Below are 23892 nucleotides of genomic sequence, written 5' to 3'. Positions count from 1 at the left end.
TACTTCGCGCTCGTATAAACTTCTCGTAAACAGTCTCTTTCTAAATGGTCCAAATCGAAGCAGTTTCAACATTTGATAATCGAAATTTGAAGAAAATACTTGAAGTTATGGACGTAATGAGAACCGATCAGTATGTGATGTTATATAATCTAGTAGATTTTGTAGACATTTCAAAAGATACACCACACTTACCATTAAAACAGACATTTGTTTTGTATAAATAAAAGATTGGGCACCCATATTCATACCAAACTAAAAAAACCTATTTTTATAGAAATTAAAAACTATTTTTTGAAATAGATTTAGCTATTTGTATTTTCTTTATTTCGCTAATAATGGCAATAGTCTTTCACATTGGAATTTATTTGCGAGCTTGCTTTGCTCCTTTGGTTGCAAATGATCTTCTGGAGCAGTTGTTATGCTCTCCATTAGGTTTTTTGTTTTGTTTTGCAGATTTGTCTTAACAGCAGTATTAACTAACCTGTGTGCAAAAGAAGGATCGTTGTACGAAACATTGTATATGCTCTTAATTTTTCCATAACGTTAGCGTTATTTTTCAAACGATCCCGTTTTGATTTTGTTCATGTTCTCACTTCGTTATCCACTCCGGCTTGGGCTGAATGTTTGTTCTGTTCTATTTACCTTCTGCCCTATTGTGCTTCGTCCTCCCCGGTACATCCCATTATTGCGAGCACTCTTTGATGGTTGATTAGTTTGCTTCCGGCAACTGTTTGCGGGTTCAATTTTCATCGACCCGCAAGCTGAACGCAGGAACGATCGAGGTTTGTCAATATTGTCGTACCGCAAAGGATCTTCTGCTTGCCGGTAACCGGTTCGAAACTCTATTTTCCTTTTTTTGTTCTGCGAGTATTTATCTTCCTAAACATAGCTCATTGTAATCCGAAATGGGACGTTTCGTGCGCGAGTGTGAAAAAGTTCAGTTGGCGATGAAATGCCGCTCGTGCTAGGTTTGGCTTTGCTGTTTGCTGTGAGGCACTCTCAAAAGGTTCTGCTTGCAACGGGGAAAAGTGCAAGGGAGAATGCGAGATCAGGACGGTTGATCCGAATGACTTGCAAAGTTCTGTGCAATGCATTCTCCTTCGAAATGTGTCATTGTTCTTGAACGCTTAATCTGTGTTGGTATGTTAAAATTGTAAGATAAGAGCTAAAAGTCAATTAAACGATTTCTCATATCCTACACATTGGTCATGGATTCCACGAGATGTATGCTATTGCAGAAGGCCTATATTAGTTAATGTCAAGGAACTGCGTAAACTTGTGTTTTGCTTTCATTATTTTTTAACTACTTCAATGTTGCTATTCGAAAGAGAGAGAGAGAGATAGAGAGCGAGATAGAGAGAGTGAGAGGGAAAGAGAGAGGGAAAGAGAAAGATGGTGGAACTTTATTCAAGAGCAATAGTCTAAAAAGTTAAACGGTAAAAATTTGTTCGCTTGTTGCAATACGATTAATACGCTAGTAAACTTTTCGTGGCACATGTTGAAGCATAATTGTTGATGTTTTTTGTTCTGTTCAGAAACGCATAGCGGCAAAATTTGAAACAGCTGTACTAACATTACAGTATTGCTTTGTTTTATTGTAGCTTGATCAATGTTTGGTAAGTAGTTGATCCGCAATATTGTTCTGTTAAGTTTATGAATCTTATTTAATTTTACTAGAAATGCATAGCTTTCCGAAACCCAAGTAAAGTTTTTGGTGAAGTAGTAATACGCGGGTTTGCTTTTGTTGTTACTTTGTTGTTCGTATAGTAAGGCACTTTCAAAAAAACATTTCATTTTATATTACAAGACGCGCTTATGCACACTTTTACGCCCGTTGTTTCTTTTCTTATAGTTCGATTAAATCTGTTTCACTGACTAATTTAAAGGAATAGTTACTATATCGTAAATGGTAAATTGGTTTTGCTATTAATTTGGTTAATATTTTATCACAATAGTGTAACAATTTCACTCTATGCTTTGTTATTCCCATAAAATGTACACATTCATTTGAGAAACCGATTTGTGTCCTACTAGAAAGAGTTGACGGTGGAAACAGAAGCTGAAAATGTTGTTTATAAAAAAAGCATACAACACAAACGAAATAAAAATACGAGTGGACAAAAAAACCGAAACAACAGAGAAATCGACAATCAAAACAAGCAACGTAATGAATAAAAAATAAACAAAAGAAGCATTTTCTGATTTAAAAAACCTTTTATTTCATTTTCGACAAAATCAAGACAAAACATAATTTTCTAAAAATTTTGTACTGCAGCGCATAACGAAAATCATTGTCTTTGAACTCTCTCGTGAACCGGAGACGGGGGTCGCTTCCGTTTTTCACCTAGTGTGTCGTCTTTTGCCTCACATTTATCGCTTCACTGCTGACTGCTTATTCTAGGGGGTCTTGGCTTACACTAGACGGCTGATCTGCGGCACACTAAAAACTGAGAAATCTTCTTACAACGGTACATAATAATAGTAATCAAAAGACTCGCCTAAACTATGGCTTAATAATAAATAAGTAAGAGCGTAAAACTTAACCGAGAAAACTTTACACCGTGTAACGAGATGTCTTCTTACATACTTATGTAGGGGGGCAAGAATCTACAGCATTCTGTCGCCAGTGTCATAAATTAATAAGTGTTTGCTTGTGTGATTTATTTCCAGCTTTTGTTGCGTTACCGTAGTTTATAATCTAAAATATTTTATTGCCTCATTTTCTTAGTAATTGAAGCAGTTGGGTAGGGTTGGTCTTGAAATCAATTGCTCTACTTTCGTGTTTCGTACTTAACAAATTCATCTTTATTCCTTTTGAGAGCTCATTGCCGCCCCAACATCAACACGAACAGGCGCTATTTTTTTTTGACTAAAAACTCAAACTTCAACATAAACGAGCAAAAATGCGTAACTGTAACGGACGTCCGAACTTTCTTCCAAAACAATAGACTTTTTCGTCTTGTTGAACTAATAACATTTCGTGTCTTCATCATTCCTGCTCTGATCTCTTGCATCGCATCATTCAACAGAACAGCAGAAAATGGCAATAGAAAAAGGTATAACGGATGGTGTAATAAACAAACGGTTTCGATATTTAGAAGTAGAATTGCATGCAAAGGAACGCCCTCTAAGAGGCATAAGAGGTTACGAAAAATAAAAGTAATTAAAGAAAACAAAACAAATCAACACGAAAAAAACACGCGCACACACACACACACGACACACACTATGTGAGTAGGTTACGGGTAGTGTTGGCCCCGGTCAAACTAGTTACGTTTTGTAGGAAAAGTTTTTAAATAAATAAATAGACGAGTAATAGAGAGTAACTTACACTTAGGCATCCGATAGGAATTTAGCAAAGAGAATAGAATGTATAGGTATAGGCAATAAATAGATGCAGTAAAAGCTACGTAGGAGCTACATTTAAATAACTAGAAAAGGAATCGTATGAGAAGGTAGAGTAAACTAAACGTTTGAGACAGTTGTCATAAAAGCGCTCACAGAGTTGGAGCGGGATTGAGAATCGATGTGATTGAATAGGAAAGTCCCTTCCGTTTGGAACTAAAGAACAGGAATTGCTGTTTGATGCTTGTGGAATGAAGAAACATTCTGCAAACTTTATGTACATTTTCATACTTTTTGTTTCAATTTTACCATCACCAATGATCGATGGGTGACGTACACAAATCTGTACCGTTTTGTTCGAACTTTAAGCCAACGTCGTTTTCCACCAGAAAATAGTATCAGCTACATAGGGCGTGTTACTGTTTGTTTCTCGAATTCTTACAGCTAAAGGTACGTAACAGGCATGTATAAGGGTGTAACGGCGTGCTAGTAATTGAGATTGTTGCTGTATTGCCGTGTTCAGCTGCTCGTTTTTTCGAGTGGACGTTTCAGACGTACCCTGCGAAAGTGTGGGTAGTATTTAATTATTTCACGAAAACCGCACGAAACGGATCCACACTTTGCGTGAGAGCGTTCGTGAGCGAGAGCACCGCGTGTTCTGCAAGCCTAGCGCGCGTGTATGCAATTTTTACAGCACATATACAGGTATGTACAATATCCGTTGTTCATTCACGCCGATCGGGCATCAATAAATTAATCTTAATCCTAACTTAAGCGACAACTTAACAGCTTAACAGACAAATCGGGACGCGTACGTTCAAATAAATTACAAATGCACAAACACATGCACTACAATAGAGGGGATTTTTTTTTACCGATAAAACCATACACTCAAATGGCGCGTTTCGAGAAAGTACAAGACACACAAGACGACAAGACACAGGATGTAAGTTAGTCTGAAATGTACGGAGTTTCGAACAGAAGAATGTGAGATAAAATTGGGGAGGGAAAATAACGCCTACACCTAAGCGTGCGTGATCGCAACGCTTTGAAGGAAAGGATGTAAACGCTTCCAAAACGTCACAGTAGTGTAAACGTACCAAACTAGTTTCGAACACGCGCTTAATCTCCTAATAAATGCCCTGTGAGGAACGTTCACGTCGCTGCCCGTTTTTCCTCACTTGTTTTCTTCTTCTTTTTGTATCTCGTTTCTGCTGTTTGCATTGCCGGTTTCGGGTTATTTTTTGCATGAAGCAGTATTAAGTTTTCTAATTTTTAGTTTATCTAGCCTTTGTGTGCTCTATATTCGCATTTTTCTTACATCTGAGATCTCTTGTTCGTTTTCTTTTCCTTCTCTCTTCAGCAGGTGTTTGTAGGAGTTTGTTTTGTGTATCGTTCTTTAGCATTCATCGCCATTTCACTCGTTTGACTGCCCTACTAAGTGGTGTTTTTGTTTTTATTTGTTTTGCATTGTCTTTTACGTTTTTTGTTCGTTGTAAAACTCATATTTATATTGCCTTCTCTTCATGCCTTCTTGGGGCTTTGTTTTAAAAAGGGTTTCGTGTACTATTCTTTGCTACGCGCGCTCAACCATGACTCATCCCTGATCTGTGCGTTAAAAAGAAACATCACTTTCGAAGGATGCGTTTGTTTACAAATATCTTCTTCGTCTCTGTGTAGACACTGTCTACCACTGTGCTTCACAACGAGTTCTACACGAGCTCCGCACCATGGGATACTTTCTTACGTTCGCTGTTCAGTGTTCAGTTTTGTTTCTTTTCACTAGCTGTAAATTTGGCACATTTTTAGTTAGAATCGTTTACGATTGTGTTTTGCTGTCAGTTTGATTGTATTGCACCGTTGAGGTTGCTTTTTGTGTTTGTAAGAGAGAAACTGTACTCAAGTGTTACCGCCCACCGTCTGAAGGTGTTGCAAAAATTCAATTTGTGCTGTATTAGTGTTTCTAGCTACTGTAGTCATTCAGCTTGGCAGTATAACAGCAGTGGGTGGTGTAATTGGGAACAGGGTGGTAGCATTATAGGTTGAAACAGGGAATCGTGTTTTGTTCACATTGCTCGAAGAATTGAAAAGTTTGGGAGAGGCAACCAAAAAAAAACATACGTTTGAAAGAAACATATACACTTTGGATCGATGCCAAGAAACGAATGTCTTCCTTTCTTTGGTCAGTTGCAGTATACCAAAGTGTTTAAAGCTTCTGTTGCTTGTGTTTGAAACGCACGCGAGTGCGACATTTCGTTACTTAAAGTGTCTTTTACCGAAAAACGTAAATTTGGTGCTGCTAAAAGCGAATCAACTCGGGACGCTCGTCCACTATCACACGCGCAGGTCTCACTGCTGGACGGTGAACGGTGCTCCCACATGCGGCTGCTGGTAGTTTTCGCTTCCTTTAGCCCCCGCCGTCACGCAGGAAATAGCGCCTATGCGCTAACGACAGTCCGCAATCTGGCCAGTGGTTGTGTGTTTCCCAGACCCGCGCTAAGAAGTGCGCATCCGGCCCCGGGTATGAGCCGAACGTGTCAGAAGTGGCGCAACCGGTCACAAGTGGTGATTCCTCATCGAACGCGGGGCAATAAATCATTCGCACCGGAGCAGGCCGTGGGAGACAGCTGAAATGTAAACATCGTCTGAAACAATCCTTCCACCACCCAAAACCCGGGTCCAGCAGGTAACAGGTATCCAGTGGTAGTACCCCCCTCGAAACGGGAAGATTCTTTGCTTCGTCATCTTCAGCAGTGGCAAAGTGGCAGGCGGCAAGTGGTTCCAGAGAAACTAGATCATTTCCAACAGCCAAACGGGCCCACCTGAAACGCCGTCATCTCCAACCAAATGAGCGAGCGTGTCTTGCTGCTGCTGCTGGGGGTAAGACACCGCGCAAACAAACACGTTGCGTGCCGCAGCGCAAGGAACCAAACGGTCAAGTGTTGCGCATAAATAGTACCTTGCCCTCGGGTGCCCCAAGATGTCAGCCGGCAGACTAACACGCGGCGACGAATCGTTCCACGCAACGAATCAACGGGAACATAATCAGCCGATTATCGGCAGAGCGTATCATTAGCGATCTGCAGTCCCGCCACCCTCCCGGCACCAACCGGAAATGGGTTATAAAATCCACGATCGACGAACGTCGGCTAAATGGCGGGCGGGCTCTAAAGCAGATTGGTAAATAATTGGCGCATTGGCTTCTGCAATGGAGTTAGGAGCTAGTGCTCTGGTCGCCAGAATTCCCATACCGTCATCCTTTAGCGGATGACGCCAAACGCTCTTCGTGGGGTACCTTTATCGGCCATTTCCCAGTGGAAAGTGCCAGCAGTGCTCATTTAGAGAGAGAAAACAAAAAACTGCTGACACGTTGACACATCGTCCCAGGCAAAATGGATGCTCACTTTTTTGTTGTTGCCTCCGCTAAAATTCAGCTTTCAAAAGGCTTTTTCGAAAGCATCAGCACCAGCACACACACACACACACACACTCACGGTGATGCCAGCCAGTAAACGCACCGGTGGCGTTCTCGGGCGTTGCGGACAAAAGTGCACAATAAACGGTTTAGTGCGCTCGGCGGTCGCAAATCATGCCCTAAAACAATCACGAAACTCCCCAATCTTGGACCTAACCTAAGCCATCGTTTTCTCTCCCTGTCTCTCTTGCAGAGCGTCCTGATGGGGCGCGACGCCAAAAATGCAATTTCCTTACCGACATCCAAACGACCGGTTTCGGGGTGGACCGTGTACGACGACGGCCGTCGTCCTGGCAACGTCCCAGCACATCAGTGTCGTCCATTTGTTTCCCCCCAGTGCGTAGTTCGGGAAATTCGCAGCGCCTCGTTGGCAACTCCCGATCCCGGAGTAATTACGGGAAAAAGTTAGAACATTTATTCACCTCCGCATGCACAGCTTGCCGTGCGTGAGCTAACTCTTCGACTAGATCCCTCCTAACCTCCCGCGTTTGTGCTTGCCACATCAAATGTGCACCGGGGGAATAAAAGCAAACTGACTTCCTGGCTGTCACACGCAGAGCACAGAGTGGATGGTTTTGGAAAATGTTTGGAACTACGGTACGAGAGCACAAGCCCAAGCGAATTTCGCGGATCATTTTCGTCCGCAGCTAGCGGCGCCGCGCGCGATGAAAGGAAATGCCGATGCCCTGGGTACAGCCAGCGTGCGAAGGGCAAAATCGCTGATCGCACAGTACTTCCGGGTACGATGGCTAGCGAACAAAAACCCACGGGGAGGTTGGCGTCATCATAATGCACTTTCCCTGAACGCTCTGCTTCTTGTACGTAGGGAACACCCGCCCGAAACCACCTCCTGGCTCCAGTCATATCTCTCGCTTCCCGGTGTGAGCTTTTTGCCTGGAAAGTCATAATTCACTCGCTTTTTTGAAACAGCAAGTAACGAAGCGTTAGGCAAGCGACGGGGGCTGCTGCTTTGTGAATCAAAAGGGTGTTTTGTTTCATTCAGGAACGAGTTGGGAGTGAGAAAAACTCCTTGTTCGCTAGCTGGTACGAAGTTCCCTACCAGGCAGGCGTTGTACGTATGAGAGCGAGTGTCCTTTACAGGGAGTTTTTTTTTCTCGTACCGTAATGCTCTGCTACCCTAACTGTCCACCCTCAATCGGGGTGGAATCTGCAAGAGGAGCACAGATCAGGGCGGGAGAAACTAAAGTAAAGGGATAGTTGATACGGGTTCGTCCCTTGGCTATATCCACTTTACAGCGTACTTGCGCCAAGGTTCGCATCGCATGCCGGCTTTTGCAATAGCGTCCTTTCGTGTGCTTTTCAATATGCTGGGGGAGTGGTGACGGCGGCAAAGGACCATTATTTAGCGCGCACACACACGCTCGTGAGGTAGGGGGGTGTGACAGGGAGTAAAAATGAAATTGTTTCACAAAGCCCTTACCCACCCTCCGCCACAGGATCAGGTCTCAGTGCCGTGCGGGCCAAATTTATACTGCAACCGGGTTGGGTGGTGCAATGCAGATTGCGGCTGTTAGCTGTTGGGTGCGCTATATCTTTTTCTCTCGCACACACAAAAACACACACACATGTATGCACTTACTGTCCGTGGTTGACCTTAGACTGGCACTGGTTATGCTGTGTGGCCATGGTGGTTTGTCACCGTTCCCGTTGGCGTCGTTCTTATGGAACCTGGCCGGGGGCTGAGAGTCGAAAAGCCAAGCATGATGATAGGAGAGCATTACGCATGCATCAAATCGGAGATCAGATTCCAGCTAAAATAATAATAATAATAATAAGTTCAGCTGATGCTTCGATGTTGCAACAAATAGCGTTCAGCACTGTTCCATGATCCCGTTGCATGATCCACCTACATTTAAACGCGCCCCCCACCATTAGCGTACACGATTACTTGTTAGTTTCATATCGACCGCCAACTCGCAAGGAGCTTCGCTTTGTCGTGTTCGCGTGGGCCTACTTCCTGCAACTATGCTTTCGTCTGCAGTGAGGGCGGCAACTTTCAGCTCGCCCTGATGAAACTCCGGCACTAATTATGTCCATTACCGTCGACAGTTGCAGGCCAGATGGAAGGGCAAAAGGGAGTGGAGAATGTTTTCCTTCCGCGTATTGTTTTGCGGGTGGAAAATGAAAATTGCAACCCGGTGCAAGCACGAAGGTTGCCGGCATTTAAAAAAAAAAAAGGAGACGGACGAAAGGCGGAAACCCATATTGCAGTGCTTTGTTCAAGAAAATGTGCTTAAGAAATTGCACAAGCGGGACCAGACAAGACGTAAGGAACAGGACGTGACAGACGGGGTGGTACTACGTAGAGGGTAGAGGGTTTAATATTCAATTTGCATGATTGAAAATTTAAATTAAGATCATGCGGTAGTTTTGAAGCCCAACTGAACCATTCCTGCAGCAGAGGGCGCGACACGGTAATGATTCCAAAAAAAAAAAAGTCCCGAAGAGTTGCAAGAGGAATCGGTTGATGGGCGAGGAGTTGTTGGGGTTTTTTGCTACTGCTGTTAGCGCGCTACTGAATGACCACGATGCGGTTCTATAGTTTCTAGCTTTGCTTCGTGCACTATGTGTTTTGGGTTAGGAATGGTCCCATTTCCATCGGGGCGGTGTAAGTTTTGTACCTACGTGCAATGCATGCTACGTGTTACATGAGCTAATGCTCTTTCCGTTGTTGGTAGCAACACTTACAAGATCGTTACTTACTTCGCTTTATAACAATCGGTGTAGAGAGATATTCTTTTTCCGTTCAACACTACTGTACTGAGCTTCTGTTCTATTCTGTTCTAAATGGACTACTTGTGTGGAGTGTTGGCGCTACGTATTCCACTCGGCTACAGGTTTGCAGGTTGCTGTGTAGTTCCCATATCGAATAAGGCACATGGGTTGTCATGCTTATTTTTAAGGCGTTCTTTTTCTTCATTTCTTTGCTCACAAATGGTGCAACCTATTGCTCTTCCTGCTTGGCTACAGTACTACCGATAGGTTTTTGGGAATATTTTTGTGAAGATAATGTGTAACCTCGTTTGCTTGAACTCTATCTAACGAACCGAAATATCCAAAAGACGAAGAGACGGGATGTGTGCCCGAGTTGATCTAGCATATAGACACTCTTTAACTACCTTTCGTTTGCAACGCTTTCAAGGAATGATATCCCCAACTGAGCATGAAATCATAATGAAACGGTGTGTTGTTGAAATCTCTAGAATGAACGTTTTGTAAAGGGGGGAATGATGAGCCTGATAGGGCAATACAACGAGCTAAACATATAACAAAGCCGTCACCTGCTGAGCTACCTTTTCCTGGCTTTGGGGACTATCAGTCACAACCATTGAGAGTCTAACATTTTGTAAAAACGCTGTGTTTCCAACTCTAGTGAGGCCATACCTGCCATCGGCAACGATACATACACACTAAGGAAAAGATATTATGAAACCACAATTTACACACACACACATGTCTAGCGAGGAACTAGCGTCTACACAGCTGGAACTACACGACCATAGTCAATCGAAGCGCGCGAGCCTGGATGTGTCGCGTGCATCTTTACGATTCAGTCTTTGCCTCAAGGACGAACCCACCGCCAACACCTCCAAAGCCGGACTCCTTCTTGATGGCACGGCCCGTGCTCATGCCCACCATCGGCAACAGTATCGGCTTCTGGTCCATCGAGGGGCTGGTGCTGCCTCCGCTGGAGCCTCCTCCACTGCCGCCGCCTCGCTGTGATTCGTAGCGCGTGTGCGTGCGCATATGACGCGTGATCATGTCCCGGCGGCACGCCGCGTACGGACACTGTGGGCACTTGTAGGGCTTCTCGCCGGTGTGCGTCCGCTGATGGGTGGAGAGATGGTCCGAGCGGGAGAAGATTTGGCCACACACTTTGCACGAGTACGGCTTGACACCCGTGTGCAGACGCATGTGGCGCGTCAGCATGTCGGATCGGGCGAACGATCGTTGGCACACCTCGCACATGTAGGATTTGGTGATGTCGGTTGCCCCGGTGCGGCTCTTGTGCCGGGAGGCCATGTGTTTCGCGAGCCGGTCCTGTAGCGAGAACAGCTGACCGCACACCGGGCACATGTAGGCAACGTCCGATCCGGGCGGCATTTCTTCCACCACGGGCGAAACGTTCAGATTGAAGCCGGGCGGGCCATGGCCGTTGAGATGCTCGAAAGCGGGCGACCGGCGGATGTCCTGCATGTCTTCCCGCTTCAGGAGCAGCTTCTGTCCGATCGAAACGGGCGGCAGAGGGGAGTCTGGCGGTGGGCTGTCGGCCAACTGCGGCTCCTCCTTGATCACAGTGGTGACGAGTAGACTAGGCGAGTCTAGTAGCGAGGGCGACTTCATGGACAAATCCAGCGGCTGCTCCTGTGGATCCTGCTGGCCACTGCTACTGCTGGCGTTGCTGCTTCGACTGCTGGACGTCGGTGGACGTTGCGATGGTCGCCCCGAATGGCTCGACTTCTTTTTCTTGGGTGGATTCAGCTGAGTTTGTTGTTGCTGCTGCTGTTGCTGCTGCTGCTGCTGCTGTTGTTGTTGCTGCTGGAGCTGCTGAAGCTGCAGATCGGAGTCGGAATGGCTACGCTGACGCGCAAACTCTTGGTAGAGCAGCTTGGTCGGTTCCGGGAGATAGTTGAACAGGGCGAGCGGGTTGAAGTACTGGAGCTGCTTGTACAGGTACTGCTGATCCTCCTGCTTGATCTGTGACGGCTGCAGTGGCAACGCCGGTTGCTGCGGGGAAGCGTCCAGCTTGGTTTGACGGGGAAGCTGCGAGGGCGATGGCAGTTGTTGATCCTGAGGTAGTGCATGCTGCTGGTGAGTGGCCCGCAGCGGGTTGTTCTCGTCCACTTCGCTCAATCGCAGTGGGCTGATGCTGATGCGAGGGCTTGCAGAGTATGGGAACACGTCTTCGGCCGAATCTTCTGCGCTCGAGCGCGAATCGGTACATTTGACCTTGAAGTTTTGCGCTTCTCCGACGTTGTTGTTGTTGTGGTTCACCACCGTACCGCTACCGTTGTGCAGCTTGTCCAGCACGGCCGACAGTCGTTTCCGCTTGTGCTTCTTCTGCTCCGAGCGGAACAGATTGTTGTTGGCTGCTGCGGGCAGGTTGTTGTTGTTCTCGTGTCCATCGTTTGAAGCTGGGCGGGACCGTGAAGCAACCTGCTCATCGCCGGATTGGTCCTGCAGCTGCTGCTGATGCTGCTGCTGTTGATGCTGCTGCTGCTGTTGCTGCTGCTGTTGCTGGTGCTGTTGATGCTGCTGTTCCAGAGCAGCCGCTGCCGCCTGGTACAGGTAGTACGCGTGTGGACGACCCGTTTGGATGTGCCCCATTGGGTCATAACCGCCATCCGCCATAGTCATTAGGTCTGTCGTTCTGTGATAGTGCCGGTGGATCAAGAAACTACCAAGGGCATCGATCTGAAACGAATGAGAAAAGGTAGGTAGGAATTAGTTAGTATCGTTGGAAAGGTGCGACTGCGCGTAGGAAGCCATCGATAAATGGTCGCTGAGCGATCATCATTATCGGCCGATTAGATCGAACATTCTCATTAGGTTGATTGTTTCGTCTTCTTCTGCCGGCTCGTGGCGCACATATTGGAAAAGCAGGACAAATTAAGGGACCATAAAAAGTTATTCCTAAGCCTGGATGATCAGTCAACTGATCGGGGCAGTTTGGGGAAAGAAATAATTTTGATTTTGTTACGAAAAGAAAACCAAAAAAATAGAATACATAAGCTGGGAACTCGCCTGTGATTGAAAGAGCGCCTAACAAAACGCACCATTACCAAACACCTAGCACAAACGATGCCGCCTGTCCGATTGGTGATGGTAGTGGTGGAAGCGTTTCTAGCTTTCGAACAGTTTCGATGCGACTTTTATTGTCTATCGAACTCACGTCGGGGCGGTAAATTAGAGAATTAGGCCAATATTTTAATTGTGGGAATTAAAATAATTAAGTTATTCTAGTCCCCGAAATCCCGGCAGGTGGCAGGTACAGGTTTTTGTCTCACTTGCTAGATAAGAAGCAAGACAACCAGTGTGGTCGTGAGCTTCAATCAGACTCGAGGAAACTGTTGGAGAAACGCGTTTTAATGACGGTTCGGGAAGAAACACGCTGATGTAGGAGGAACGGTTCATGATAAAAGAAATCGTGATAAACGCCGACGATTGGTCGGGAAGGAAAGAAATCCGGTTAATTAGGTGAGAAAAGTATGACTTTTCTCTCATCGTGAGGTGGTTGCACTAAGCACCGGAATCAGAAGACGAATTATCTACGTATGTGGAATTGGTAATCGCATTTTGTTGTAAATCAGCTTCATACATTGACATCGCTTGGCATCATTTTTGAAATATGTCACAGTTCACACCAAAATACCGAGCGAAAATCAATCACCACTTAAGCGTTAGATTAAATACACATATTTAGACGTACAAACACAAATAAATTCTACAAAGCCACCTTAATGCAGAGTCACTTATCACAAATTTTACACCTACAGCATAGAAACAATAACATTGGTGAGGAAGTCAAAAAGGTCCACCAAACATGCACACACACAACAACGTAAGTTCGGTATGCATCCGGCTCAATGGTACTTGTTTCCTCTTAAACGCTCGCCTTCCATCTTCGTTCTGCTTCCGTAAATAACGTGTGCTTACGTTTCCATTCTAAATTGCAAGAGGTATTTTACTCCCACACTAGCAAATTGTTTCCCATCCATACCAAACAAGCTAGACAACACGATTCTGCTTCGTTAATAGACACAAAAATCTTATTCTCACTCGTCCAGAGTTCAACAGAGTCTTTTTTGACAGATTCTGCTTCATCACTTCGACGCCACGCTAGAACATTCTGTTTGCTTCTCCTTGATTTGTTCCCCTAAGTATGAAACGCTTTTGGGAAACATTTAATGATTAAATATTATCATAAGAGGCTTTATCATGGTAATGTGTTTGTACTTCACGATTACACTTGACTCCGTGGCTTTCAGGTGGCCATGGCTGCATCTCAAGCTCCACCATTACCGTTGTAGAGGGTGAAGAGCCAATAGAACCGCGTCTTTAACGTTGTGGTTGGCACATAACCATAATTTAGGCGCCATCCTTTATAGGCTCTCGCAAATGGTGGTAAGCGCGGATGATATCGTCTGCGATCTTGAGCATGCATGCTGTATTCATACATTCAAATCGAGTTATTGTGCCACGTATATATGTGTGTGTAAGTGGCAAGGTTTCATAATTACGGTCGATCGTATATTTTGGAAAACGTGATCGAATTCTTATTTTCCCTGTGATAATAATGACTTGGGTATAGTTCTTAGACGGATTCATTCGAGTACCTTTCACCTGTAGTACTGGGTACACACATAGCCATGTGTAAAACCTACCAACAAAAGGGAATGAATTGACCGATAAGATGAAAACAAAGCAGTTGATCATGCAACACGAAACATTTCGAGGACAGCTGTTGGTGTGAAAGCTACGATCAAACGTGGAGCACTTGTTCCAAGACAGAGACGGAGAAAATTGATGCCGATGGCCGTAAGGCTCCATCATTTTCTTCCGTTGTTCGGTGGCTTGTTTCATCTTCATTTCGCTACTCCTGGCTATCCCCATTTTTTATACTTTCTTTCTTGTTTGGGTGGTGTGGGAGGCAGATAACCGCTCCTCATGAAAGCATGAAAAGGTACGGCATGAGTATGTGTCTGTTTTTTGTGTAGGACATTGGCGTTCTTCTACCCTCCGACCAAACGATACTGCGTTGGGATGCGGGCAAGGTCTCCAAAAATAATAATAATAAGCACGCAACGGAGTAGGAGTAGGGAGAAAAGCATACAAATTCGTAGCTGTCGATGCTGGCGTTGATAAAGTGGGCAAAACCACTTCGAACGCATTGTCTCGCTTGGCGGCAACGAACGGCTTTCGCGTCGCTGCAATGACCGTCAGGCTGGTCCGCGAACGACAGGTTGATGTACCGCAGTCGACCCTTGGGCAATGGATGGTATGCTGAGACGGGGAATCGTCGGAACCGCTAGAGATAATTACACGTTCATACACGCATCGTGGCCGCAGTGCCCGGCAGCCATGGCAAGGATCGCAACAACGACACAGGGTTTGCTCCTTTTGCCACTCCCACCTCATCTTCGCCAGAGCCGACTGTGAGGTATCATAATGCTTTTTGATAAACGATGCGACGGTGTTTGCAAAAAGAGGGTGACGGTTCGGCACAGTGAGCTGGCCGAAGAGAAAGAAAGACTAGCCCAGCAGAATAGAAGGGTGCAGAGCGTGTATGGTCTCGATCAACCAGAAGCATCTCATTTTCGGAGGCTTCACATGGGTCAGTTCGACAGCAAATAACTTTACAGACTCTTGATCGAACTCTCTACGCCGTAACCGTCTGACATTCACTTGCCTGAACAAATGGCCCCTTGATTTCTGGGGATCATTTTGCTTCGGTGTGGTGGCGATTGTAATTTTCTCTCCCCTTGCTTTGCAGTTCCATCCTCCTTCGTTGGTGACGATGATGTATGCTGATGTTTTTTTTTCCTTTTTGCAATCACAACAGAAGCACTGGATGAGCTCAACCATCATCGTATGCTGACCTGATGATGGCAACGATGCACACGTGCAACGATCTTTATTGTGTGTCTCCCGGCGATTGGCTCGGGATGAATAATGACTGCAGTGAGTTGTGATTTTGAGCGATTGGCACAAAAAGGACTCGATGAAGGTGCAGGAGCGACTGCTAAGGCTGGATCATGCAGCCAAGGATTAGCTGCTGTAGGACGTGAATGTTTGTCAATGCAGTACTTGATTTAGATAAATTTGTTTTAGATTTATGGTTGCGATGTTCTACCGTTGAAAAGTGCAAGCCTAGTGCTCAAATTTGGATAGTATCACATGAAGATTGGTTTAAATTTACAGGGATGTAGGAATCCATATGGCATGATGCAAGATAGCAATAAATGGATATTTTTACGTATACGAAAATTGTTTTGAAATTATACAACAAATTTAAATAGTAAAACTATCATACCTTGCTTACACTACAGTCTCCACTATGCAAAAATTGAATGGTTTGCCAAGAAATTTGTTTCACATTTGCATTTGATACCATGCCAAATGACAGTATAAGAAATCTCGTTGTAAAGAAAAACGCTAAACAGGAAAAGAGTAAACAAAACAAAAAGTGCAAACAAACCCGGAGGCGTTCCCCAGGAAAGGAAGTATATATGTCAGCAGCAATAGGAAAAAAAGTAATAAATAAAAACAAACCAAGTGTTGATGTGCGTTAGAGCGTGGCGTCGATGCAAAAAACACATAGCATAAGCATGATAAAAAGGTTTTGTCTAGATCGCGAAAACCCATGACTGTAAGGTGGTGGTGTGCAAACAATAGTAAAAGCATGGAGAGAGAAAAAAAGAGTAGAAACTGGAAAATCGTTCAACCCGAACGACGGCGTCAGAGCGTGGTCAATTGGGGCAACAAAGGGCATACCGATAAAGTTGGCGATGCTGCTTAAAGCATAGATTCCGAAACTTAATGTTGCCCGTGATGCTGGGAGTACAAAAGGAGCAAGAACAGTGGTCAATTTCTTGTTTGGAAACTAAATCGAGTTGATCTTTAAAAATACGGAACCAAAAAAAGTAGCAGCTCGCAGAAATAAAATGTTATAAAACATGAACAATATTTCGCATCGAAAATGTTTAACTATGTACAAAAAGTAGGAGCGAGAACGAGTGTTGGGTTCGTTGCGGTTGTGTCAGATGAGCAACCGGGTTCAGCTGCTGTAATACTTTCGAGCCGAAATGGCAAAGTTGGTGGACATTCAGTAGGGTGTAACAGAGTCGTCTCAATTTATCATTCCCGGGGGACCATTTGCATTTTGATTTATACTGTACCGGAGAGTGTCTCGGCACTGGTCGCAAGCCTAAAGCGGATGATGGGCAGCAAGATTTAGTTCTCCTTTCTGTCGTTTGGTTATAAGTGATGCTATCGACTCTTTTTTTGCTGCTTAGCACCGCTGGGCCACAGTTTTCAAGTTTCGTGTTACGTTTTTTCTCCTGATACTGTGTTTTACATAGATACACTGAACATGAGCGGATCAAAAGATAATGACAACTCTTTAGTGAAACAATTTATGCATTCTAATACGCCCAGCATTTTTTTTTTGCATTATTAAGCGTCAAAACTTGAGTAGACCGAAATTAACTGAACTCGCTTTTATTGTTTGGAAGCGTGGCACACTTTATGTGGCGTGTTTTCTTCTTCTGACCCTGGAATAAATAAATACATTCGCCATCTTCATCATCCGAATCGGGACTGGCCGTGGGTGACCATGCGCCTCCATTTAATGAAATTGGTTGATGTGTAAGGAGACGGGGGGAAGGATTTGAGCCATAGAGCAAATGAGCTCGGACAAAATAGCTTCCAAAAAACTTGAACCCAGCAGTGCGGGCTCAAGGGTTGGAGCGTACGGCCAAGCAGGGTAATGCTGTTGACAGGCAAAGTTGAATGTTAAGGACGATATATTTTTAATTTTATTGCTTTCGCTTTCGCTAGGCTAGTTTTTGGCAAAGGAACACACTCCGGCCCTATTGCTGCGTTGGATCCAACGGCCAGATAATCAGTCGTGCGAAATGGCGAACGTTTTTGGGCGGAGAAGGGGAAACAGATTATAGCACCAGCAGGCAGTAGAGATTTTCCCCATCTCCGTCCAAGCAGTGTGCAGCCCATTCCGGCCCCGAGGCGTGGACAACCGTTTGGCACCAAGTTTCTCGTGGGTTGTCGCAAACTTTCTCGACCGACACTTTAAGAGCACGCCTGTCACAAAGCCTGTCAGTCTTGGCCAGTCGGCTGGGTATGATTTATATCTGACCATTTTGCACGCCCGGGCTGCGTACAAACGATTTTCCATTCTAGCGAACAGAACCGTGATATGGGCAAAACGGAGTTTGGCGCTTACTTTAGATCTGGCAAGAGTTAATTCGCCGGTGCAGCATGATTCAACTGATAGCAGATTTAATTAATAAACGCCAGGATTTGATTTGTTTTGATCAGTGTGGTATGCAAGGAGTTGTTTATAAAAAAGGCTTAAAATAGGTGTTGAAAAACTGCATGAAGTTGAACATTTCACAATCCGCGTATGGTCTCCTCGTTAGTTATCACCCAACACAGTAAAAGCTGTTAACCCAATAAATCAAATACCATCTTCTAAAGCCAAACTTCATTCAGCAATAATACGTACTGCACTGCTCGTTAGGGAGGTTTTATTTCAAACTCACCATCAAATCAGGAGAATCATCAAAGCAGGTTATAGCTCGTTGGTTTCGATTTGCAGTAAACACAAAAAATGACAACAGCAAAAAAAAACCGGAGACGGAAAAGTTTTGTCTTAAAACGCAGTTCAATAAGAAGTAGCACCTTCATGCAGTAATAAAAATCAAATACGAGAGTGTAAATTATTCATCTATTGATTCGTTATCGATGTAAAATGTGCAACGTAATCGTAAAATTTATTGAAAATAAATTCTCCTTCATCGTCCCGCCATGCCATCCCGTCGCTGGGTGGCTGCGAGCATATGTTGATATGCAGAGGTTTGTCAGATGCCGCAATGACTGCGATCGTTGACATAAAATCACGTTTACTCGTCGTCCACACCCTTCCAGATGGGGACACGATATTTTAGTTGACAATTCTCTTTTCACCCTCTCTATCTCTCTCGCGCGCGGTGTTTAACCACGTACTCTCGATGGGGTTTTATTCTTTATTACTTAACAACGGACGCAAATACAAGTGGCAATCGGAGCCCCCGTTTCGGACGTAACCAATTGTCTGTGTTCGATAGCGTATACATATTTCAAGGATATATAAAAGGTAGTACCCACAGTTGGCGGAGTGCAACCGAATCCCTCATCATAGCCCGCTTCCAACGCTCTTCCAATCCGGGTGAATGTGAAAATAACACCACAATCGCGGAATCCGTACTGCTTTCGTTTTGGTGAGTGTGAGCTGGCACCATCGTCCAGGCAACGGACGTGAAAATTGCAGCAGCGCAATGCAGACAATATGATATCAATAAGAGAAGATGAGTTTGCTTACGGAGGAGATCGCACGAAGCAGGAAGGGAGATAATTTTCAGCACACTCACACGCGCTCCTTTCGCGCTGGAGCTGGAGGAGTACAATGGAAGGAACAAAGCAAGGAGAACAAAAAAAAAACAGTGACTGGCCCTTAAATGATGTACCGTGGTTGCCCCACAGTGCCACGAGCAAGTGCAAAAGGATGTAGCTCCTGTGTGCGAGAGGCGCTGCTCCTCCCTCCCGTACCAACCAGAACTACCACCGCCATGGCATGCGGAATGGTCTTCGTCTTTCGAAAGGGCGCCGTGACCGTCGCAGTGGCAGCAGCACCGAAGATAAAAGCATAAAACATAAAACAATAAATAAAAATATTTGCTTCTTGTCATCCCTTTGCCCGCGCACGCCACCGTGGTACACACGTACATGCATATGTGGCTGGTTTATTGTCCTCTCCCTTTGCCTGGGCTTTACATCGTGGGCACTTTTGTTTTGTTTTGCTATGTTTTTTTTTTGTTGCTCAATCCATGTCTTGCTTTGTGAGAAGTGTTTGGTTGATTTTTTTTTGTCGTTTCTCGTTTTTGTTTCGGTGCTACCATTTGTTTCTCGGTCGTTTCTTGGCGTTAAAAGTCGAGCAACGTTATGCACTTGCTGACCTTAAGGGCAGCGGTTGGGTGCTGCACAATGCCAAAATACCGAGCGACTCAACTTTAAAATCATTGTATCATTGCGGAATGGGAAGGGAATTTCGGTGCAATAAGTGTATGTGGCTGGATGCGAAATGAGAAATCGGAAAACAGGGCGGAGCGACAGAAGTGGAGCATGGGGGCGTTGCTGTGGTTGGAAAGGAAGCCCAAACGCTAGCACGATGTGATGACAGGTGTGGGAGCAAAATGGGTTGCTGATATTATATAAGATGCAATCTAATTTTTCTCGAAACTCGAACTGGAAAAACCTTAACATTAACACTTACTCGATCAGTTTGGCCTTACACTGCATACAAGATAAACTAAATTTACAATTTTTTTTTTCATGTAAGTCATTACCAAATAATTGAAGTGTAAGCAAGAGTGCACCGTTGCATCTCAACACAATTACTAATCATTACGACAACTATGCCACTCATTACTGTTCTTGCGCTTCCGCACACTAGGCCGGGTGTAGCGCTGCAGCTGATTGTACGCGTTGTTCGGGCATCGTTCGTTAGCGCCATCGAAGTGTCAGTCAAATTCTAACAAGCTAACATCTGTCCGCAGGCCGAGATAGGCAGTTTAGTTGGCCCGCACATTACCCTGCACTGCTGGTGCGCATCCTTTCGAGTGCAGCGAAACGTGGTAGTCGTTGAACTGGCCCGTGTGATAGACGATGCACGCTGCTGTTGGCAGCGAAGACGAGCCGGCGAGGCGCGTTGGACAAGTATTAACTACCTTTTACATGGACCACGAGGGCGTATTGGGTGCAGGTTTCGTTTTTCAGCGTTTGTTTCAATCAGTCTAGGATGTTTCAAATGTCAAAAGACTTAATTTCCTTCAACATCGCAGTTTATAGGGGGGCTTAATTGATCATCAAGACGTTCAAGCAGTTTCCCTGCCGGACTTTATGGCCGCATCTCCCGGCCGCGAGAGCCCAACCGGGGCCAACCGGATGGCAAAAGTCTTATCTGCTAATCCCCGAGACGGGAGGAAATGTTCCATTACAGTGTTGAGTAGCGCAAAATAGCGACCACAGCCAAGCGTGTGCAGGCGAGGCGAACCATCAGGTCAGGTCACCTCGCTACATCGATTCGGCAAAACGGGCAGGAATGGGTAAACATCACGCGGACGGAAGAGGGTGGGTGGAGCAGGGTGAATGGTGGTTAGGGCACAGTCTGGTGTAGCGTTCTGCGTGTTCGAAATTAATTAATGACGAGATGAGATTATTCATGTGGCAAGTGCAATTAGTATGCACGCTAGATTCAATTTGCGTCCTCGTCACCGTGCCAAACGGTTGAGGGTGGGGACCGGTCCCGCGCATTCTCAGGCATCCACGACAAGCCGAAACATACACCGTAGAGGTATCTGCGCACTACGCAGATGCGCTACATGGTTGAGTGCAGTGTGGGGGACGTATGCGGGAGTAGCTTTCGTAGCTGTTCTGTCTAGGTAATCATCATCGTCTGCATCGTCGTCGTCGTTGTCGTCGTCGTCTCTCAGCGACCGGAGTGACGCAGATTAATTCTGGCAAACCAATTTCTCACATGTTTCCCACAGGATCTTTCGCCTACCGTGGCGTATCATCTCCCACAATCGGAGCAGACTATCTGGGCAAAGAGCGGGACATGATGTATGGGAGAGGATCGAATGTCAGCAGACGATGAGTCACGATGATTCACGCAGCACATGATGATCAGCCCTGGCCAAAGATGCCTCGTTGTTCGTCACAATCCAATCGCTGTCCATTAGAGTAGAGGGGAAGACAATTTAGAGACAACATCGGACGGAGGACTGGTTGCGCAGAAATTCCGGCGCAGAAAATCGCATCGCTTTGTCTTTTGTCGTACGGACTGCGTCGGTGGAATTTGGTATCACAAGTCAGTGAACCTGTTGGTGCGCCGAAATTTGTCGAAGCGAAAGCGGTTCCGTTTCAACAGAACGTACCCGGTAGAGTGCCATGGAATGATGCAGCTCATTTTACCCGAGACGGTCACCCATTGCTGGTTTTTTGTGTTTGCAATCGCGCACTGCTATTATTGGCCACGAGGCAGCATCCCTATTTCCTTGGCAAATGAAGTGTGGAACTCAAAGAGAATCACGGCACAAACTGGTTGATATTCCCTGTGGTTTCCTTAGCTAAGATGTGCGAGGAACACGATTTTTTTATAAACATTGTAAGTCTTTCAAATAAATTTGCTAATTCCATCAAGTCATTTCAATTGAAAAACTGGAAAATGCCAACTTGAAATTGTTTCAGCACCAAGATCTTGGGACACATAACACGCAAACAGCCTGTCACTGATTGTCTACATGAGCCATCAGAGAACCGTGTAACTAATATGCGAATGAAACACACTGCGGGCGTTGCAAGCAGATACATTACGAATATCCCAAACATGACAACAGTGCAGGCTGCTGCAGCAAATAAAACAAAGCAAACGTGAAACGCAAGAAAACTCGAAGGGAGCGAGAACGAATGCAAAGGACCTTGCCAAGACGAGCAGCGACAGATTCTGAAAACAAAAGCAAAGCAGAACACAAAATCACGAAGAAGACAGATAACGAGGGGCATGTAGCAGAGAGCTGAACGAGTTGAAACAGGTGCAACTGGCGGTGGTACAAATTATGTTTTATTATAAAACTGCACAGATATTGCTGGCAGCCCAGTCAGACAGCCCGCAATGCACTCGGCCTTCTGGTATGTCTCTGTGCATGTGTCCCTCTGCCAGTGGTTGTAACCGAAAGCGGAAAGTGCAAACAAAAAGTAGCACAAAAAGAGCTGCAGTCTGTAGAAACCGCCAGAATGCATACTCCACCCTCTGCTGGCATCGTGGGGCCATCATCGGTGAGTACATTGCACATGTAGCATCCGTGAGCTGCGATGCCAACACCGAGAGATGTTCGGTGTGCCGGTCTCCCTAGGTTTGACGGCATCTTTGCGCGTTTTTTGTGCTAGTATGTGTACATTCAAAAGATGAATGTCACTTGCGTCGACATTCGCAGCTGGTGTGGGTTCCGATTGATGGAGGTGATACCGTTCTTAGATTGGAGTTGTGGGAGACTGTCTGCAGCACAAAAGTAGCTGTATAAGTCTTGTGGACGGGTTATTAGGGAAGTTCTAATATGAAACAGACATCTGGGTGGCATTGTACGGATACGACTAATTAAATCGTACCAGTATTTCATATAATTCTCCTATTTTAAGCCAAAATAAAATAATAAAACGAAAAAAGTTAAAAAATCACATGATACTAAGCATCACTTTTTTCATAGAGTGAATGAACTTAACCCATTCAAGTTCCGAGATATCAAGTAGCTAAACAAGTTATAATAATCGGAGATCATCGTTCCGATCTCCTGACGCGAAAGAGAAATAAACTCAAAACATATCATAAAATCATCAAGCAAAAACAAAACATTGCTCTATTGAACCATATACAAGACAAACCGACACAAGAAAATAAGAAATTTACTAGCATCAAGAGGTTGGTGTCGTGACTGATCGTCTCTGAGCAGAATTATTTGCATGAAAAGCGATCGTAAGACGCATCGCAGCAGCTTGCAAGACATGTGTGAGGGAGCGATTGTGGAGCTGGTGGATAGAAAATAGCACAACACAAATGCTAAATATGTTCAACACCTCCAAATAAGTCAATAAACTCTTCGCGCTGAGTTAAACGGAAAAAGAGCTTGACTTAGGCTGGATGATCATGTTGGGCCGGCTGTGGAAATAGGGAAAGAGCTGTGGAATTCGGAATTCAATCGTCACCATCGCCACCACCGCCGCCAACACACACATAGTAGTGAAGATACAAATGCAGTTTGTGTGTGTTGGAGCGTATGTGTGGAATGGCTTTCCTCCTATGATCGGCACCGCGACAAGTAACAATTACATCGATTCATGCGCAAACGCGACACGGCTGGATCGGGAGAATCGTTTGCTTCGCGAATCTGTCTAAATTTAACCATTATCGGAACCGATTAATGCCAATAAATCTAATGGAAGATCGTTAATCTTCCCTTCCCTGTTCTCTCGGGCAGTCGGCAGGCGAACGACGCATTCCACCGTACACTGCACAGCAAGGCGAAGGAGGAAACTGCAAAAAAGGCGTCTCCATTGGAGGGAGTCTGTTTCGCGACTTTTCTTTTAACTCAAGTTGCACACTAAGTGGAGACGGAAAAGGGATCATCTTGGCAGCCGGGAGCATGGGGCCGTTGGGAGTATAGCCAACAGACACACAGATTTCTTGTGCAATAAAGCTAAGCAAACGGTGGAAAAAA

General features: G+C 45.1%; 1 protein-coding gene across 2 annotated transcripts in view; it reads right to left on the bottom strand.

Annotated features, from left to right (window-relative positions):
- Positions 1–2362: 2362 nt before the first annotated feature.
- The window catches only part of LOC121595573 (zinc finger protein 263-like), a 74720-nt gene continuing 53190 nt past the window's right edge, over positions 2363–23892 (bottom strand). For both annotated transcript variants that reach the window (XM_041919636.1, XM_041919637.1), the window contains one exon: positions 2363–12256. In XM_041919636.1, the coding sequence (XP_041775570.1) occupies positions 10385–12256 (1872 nt within the window). In that variant the 3' untranslated portion in view covers positions 2363–10384. The remainder of the gene's footprint in view (positions 12257–23892) is intronic.

The sequence above is a fragment of the Anopheles merus genome, chromosome 3R, assembly GCF_017562075.2.
Source record: "Anopheles merus strain MAF chromosome 3R, AmerM5.1, whole genome shotgun sequence".
Lineage (NCBI taxonomy): Eukaryota > Metazoa > Arthropoda > Insecta > Diptera > Culicidae > Anopheles > Anopheles merus.
This window is presented reverse-complemented; position numbering and strand designations above follow the sequence as displayed.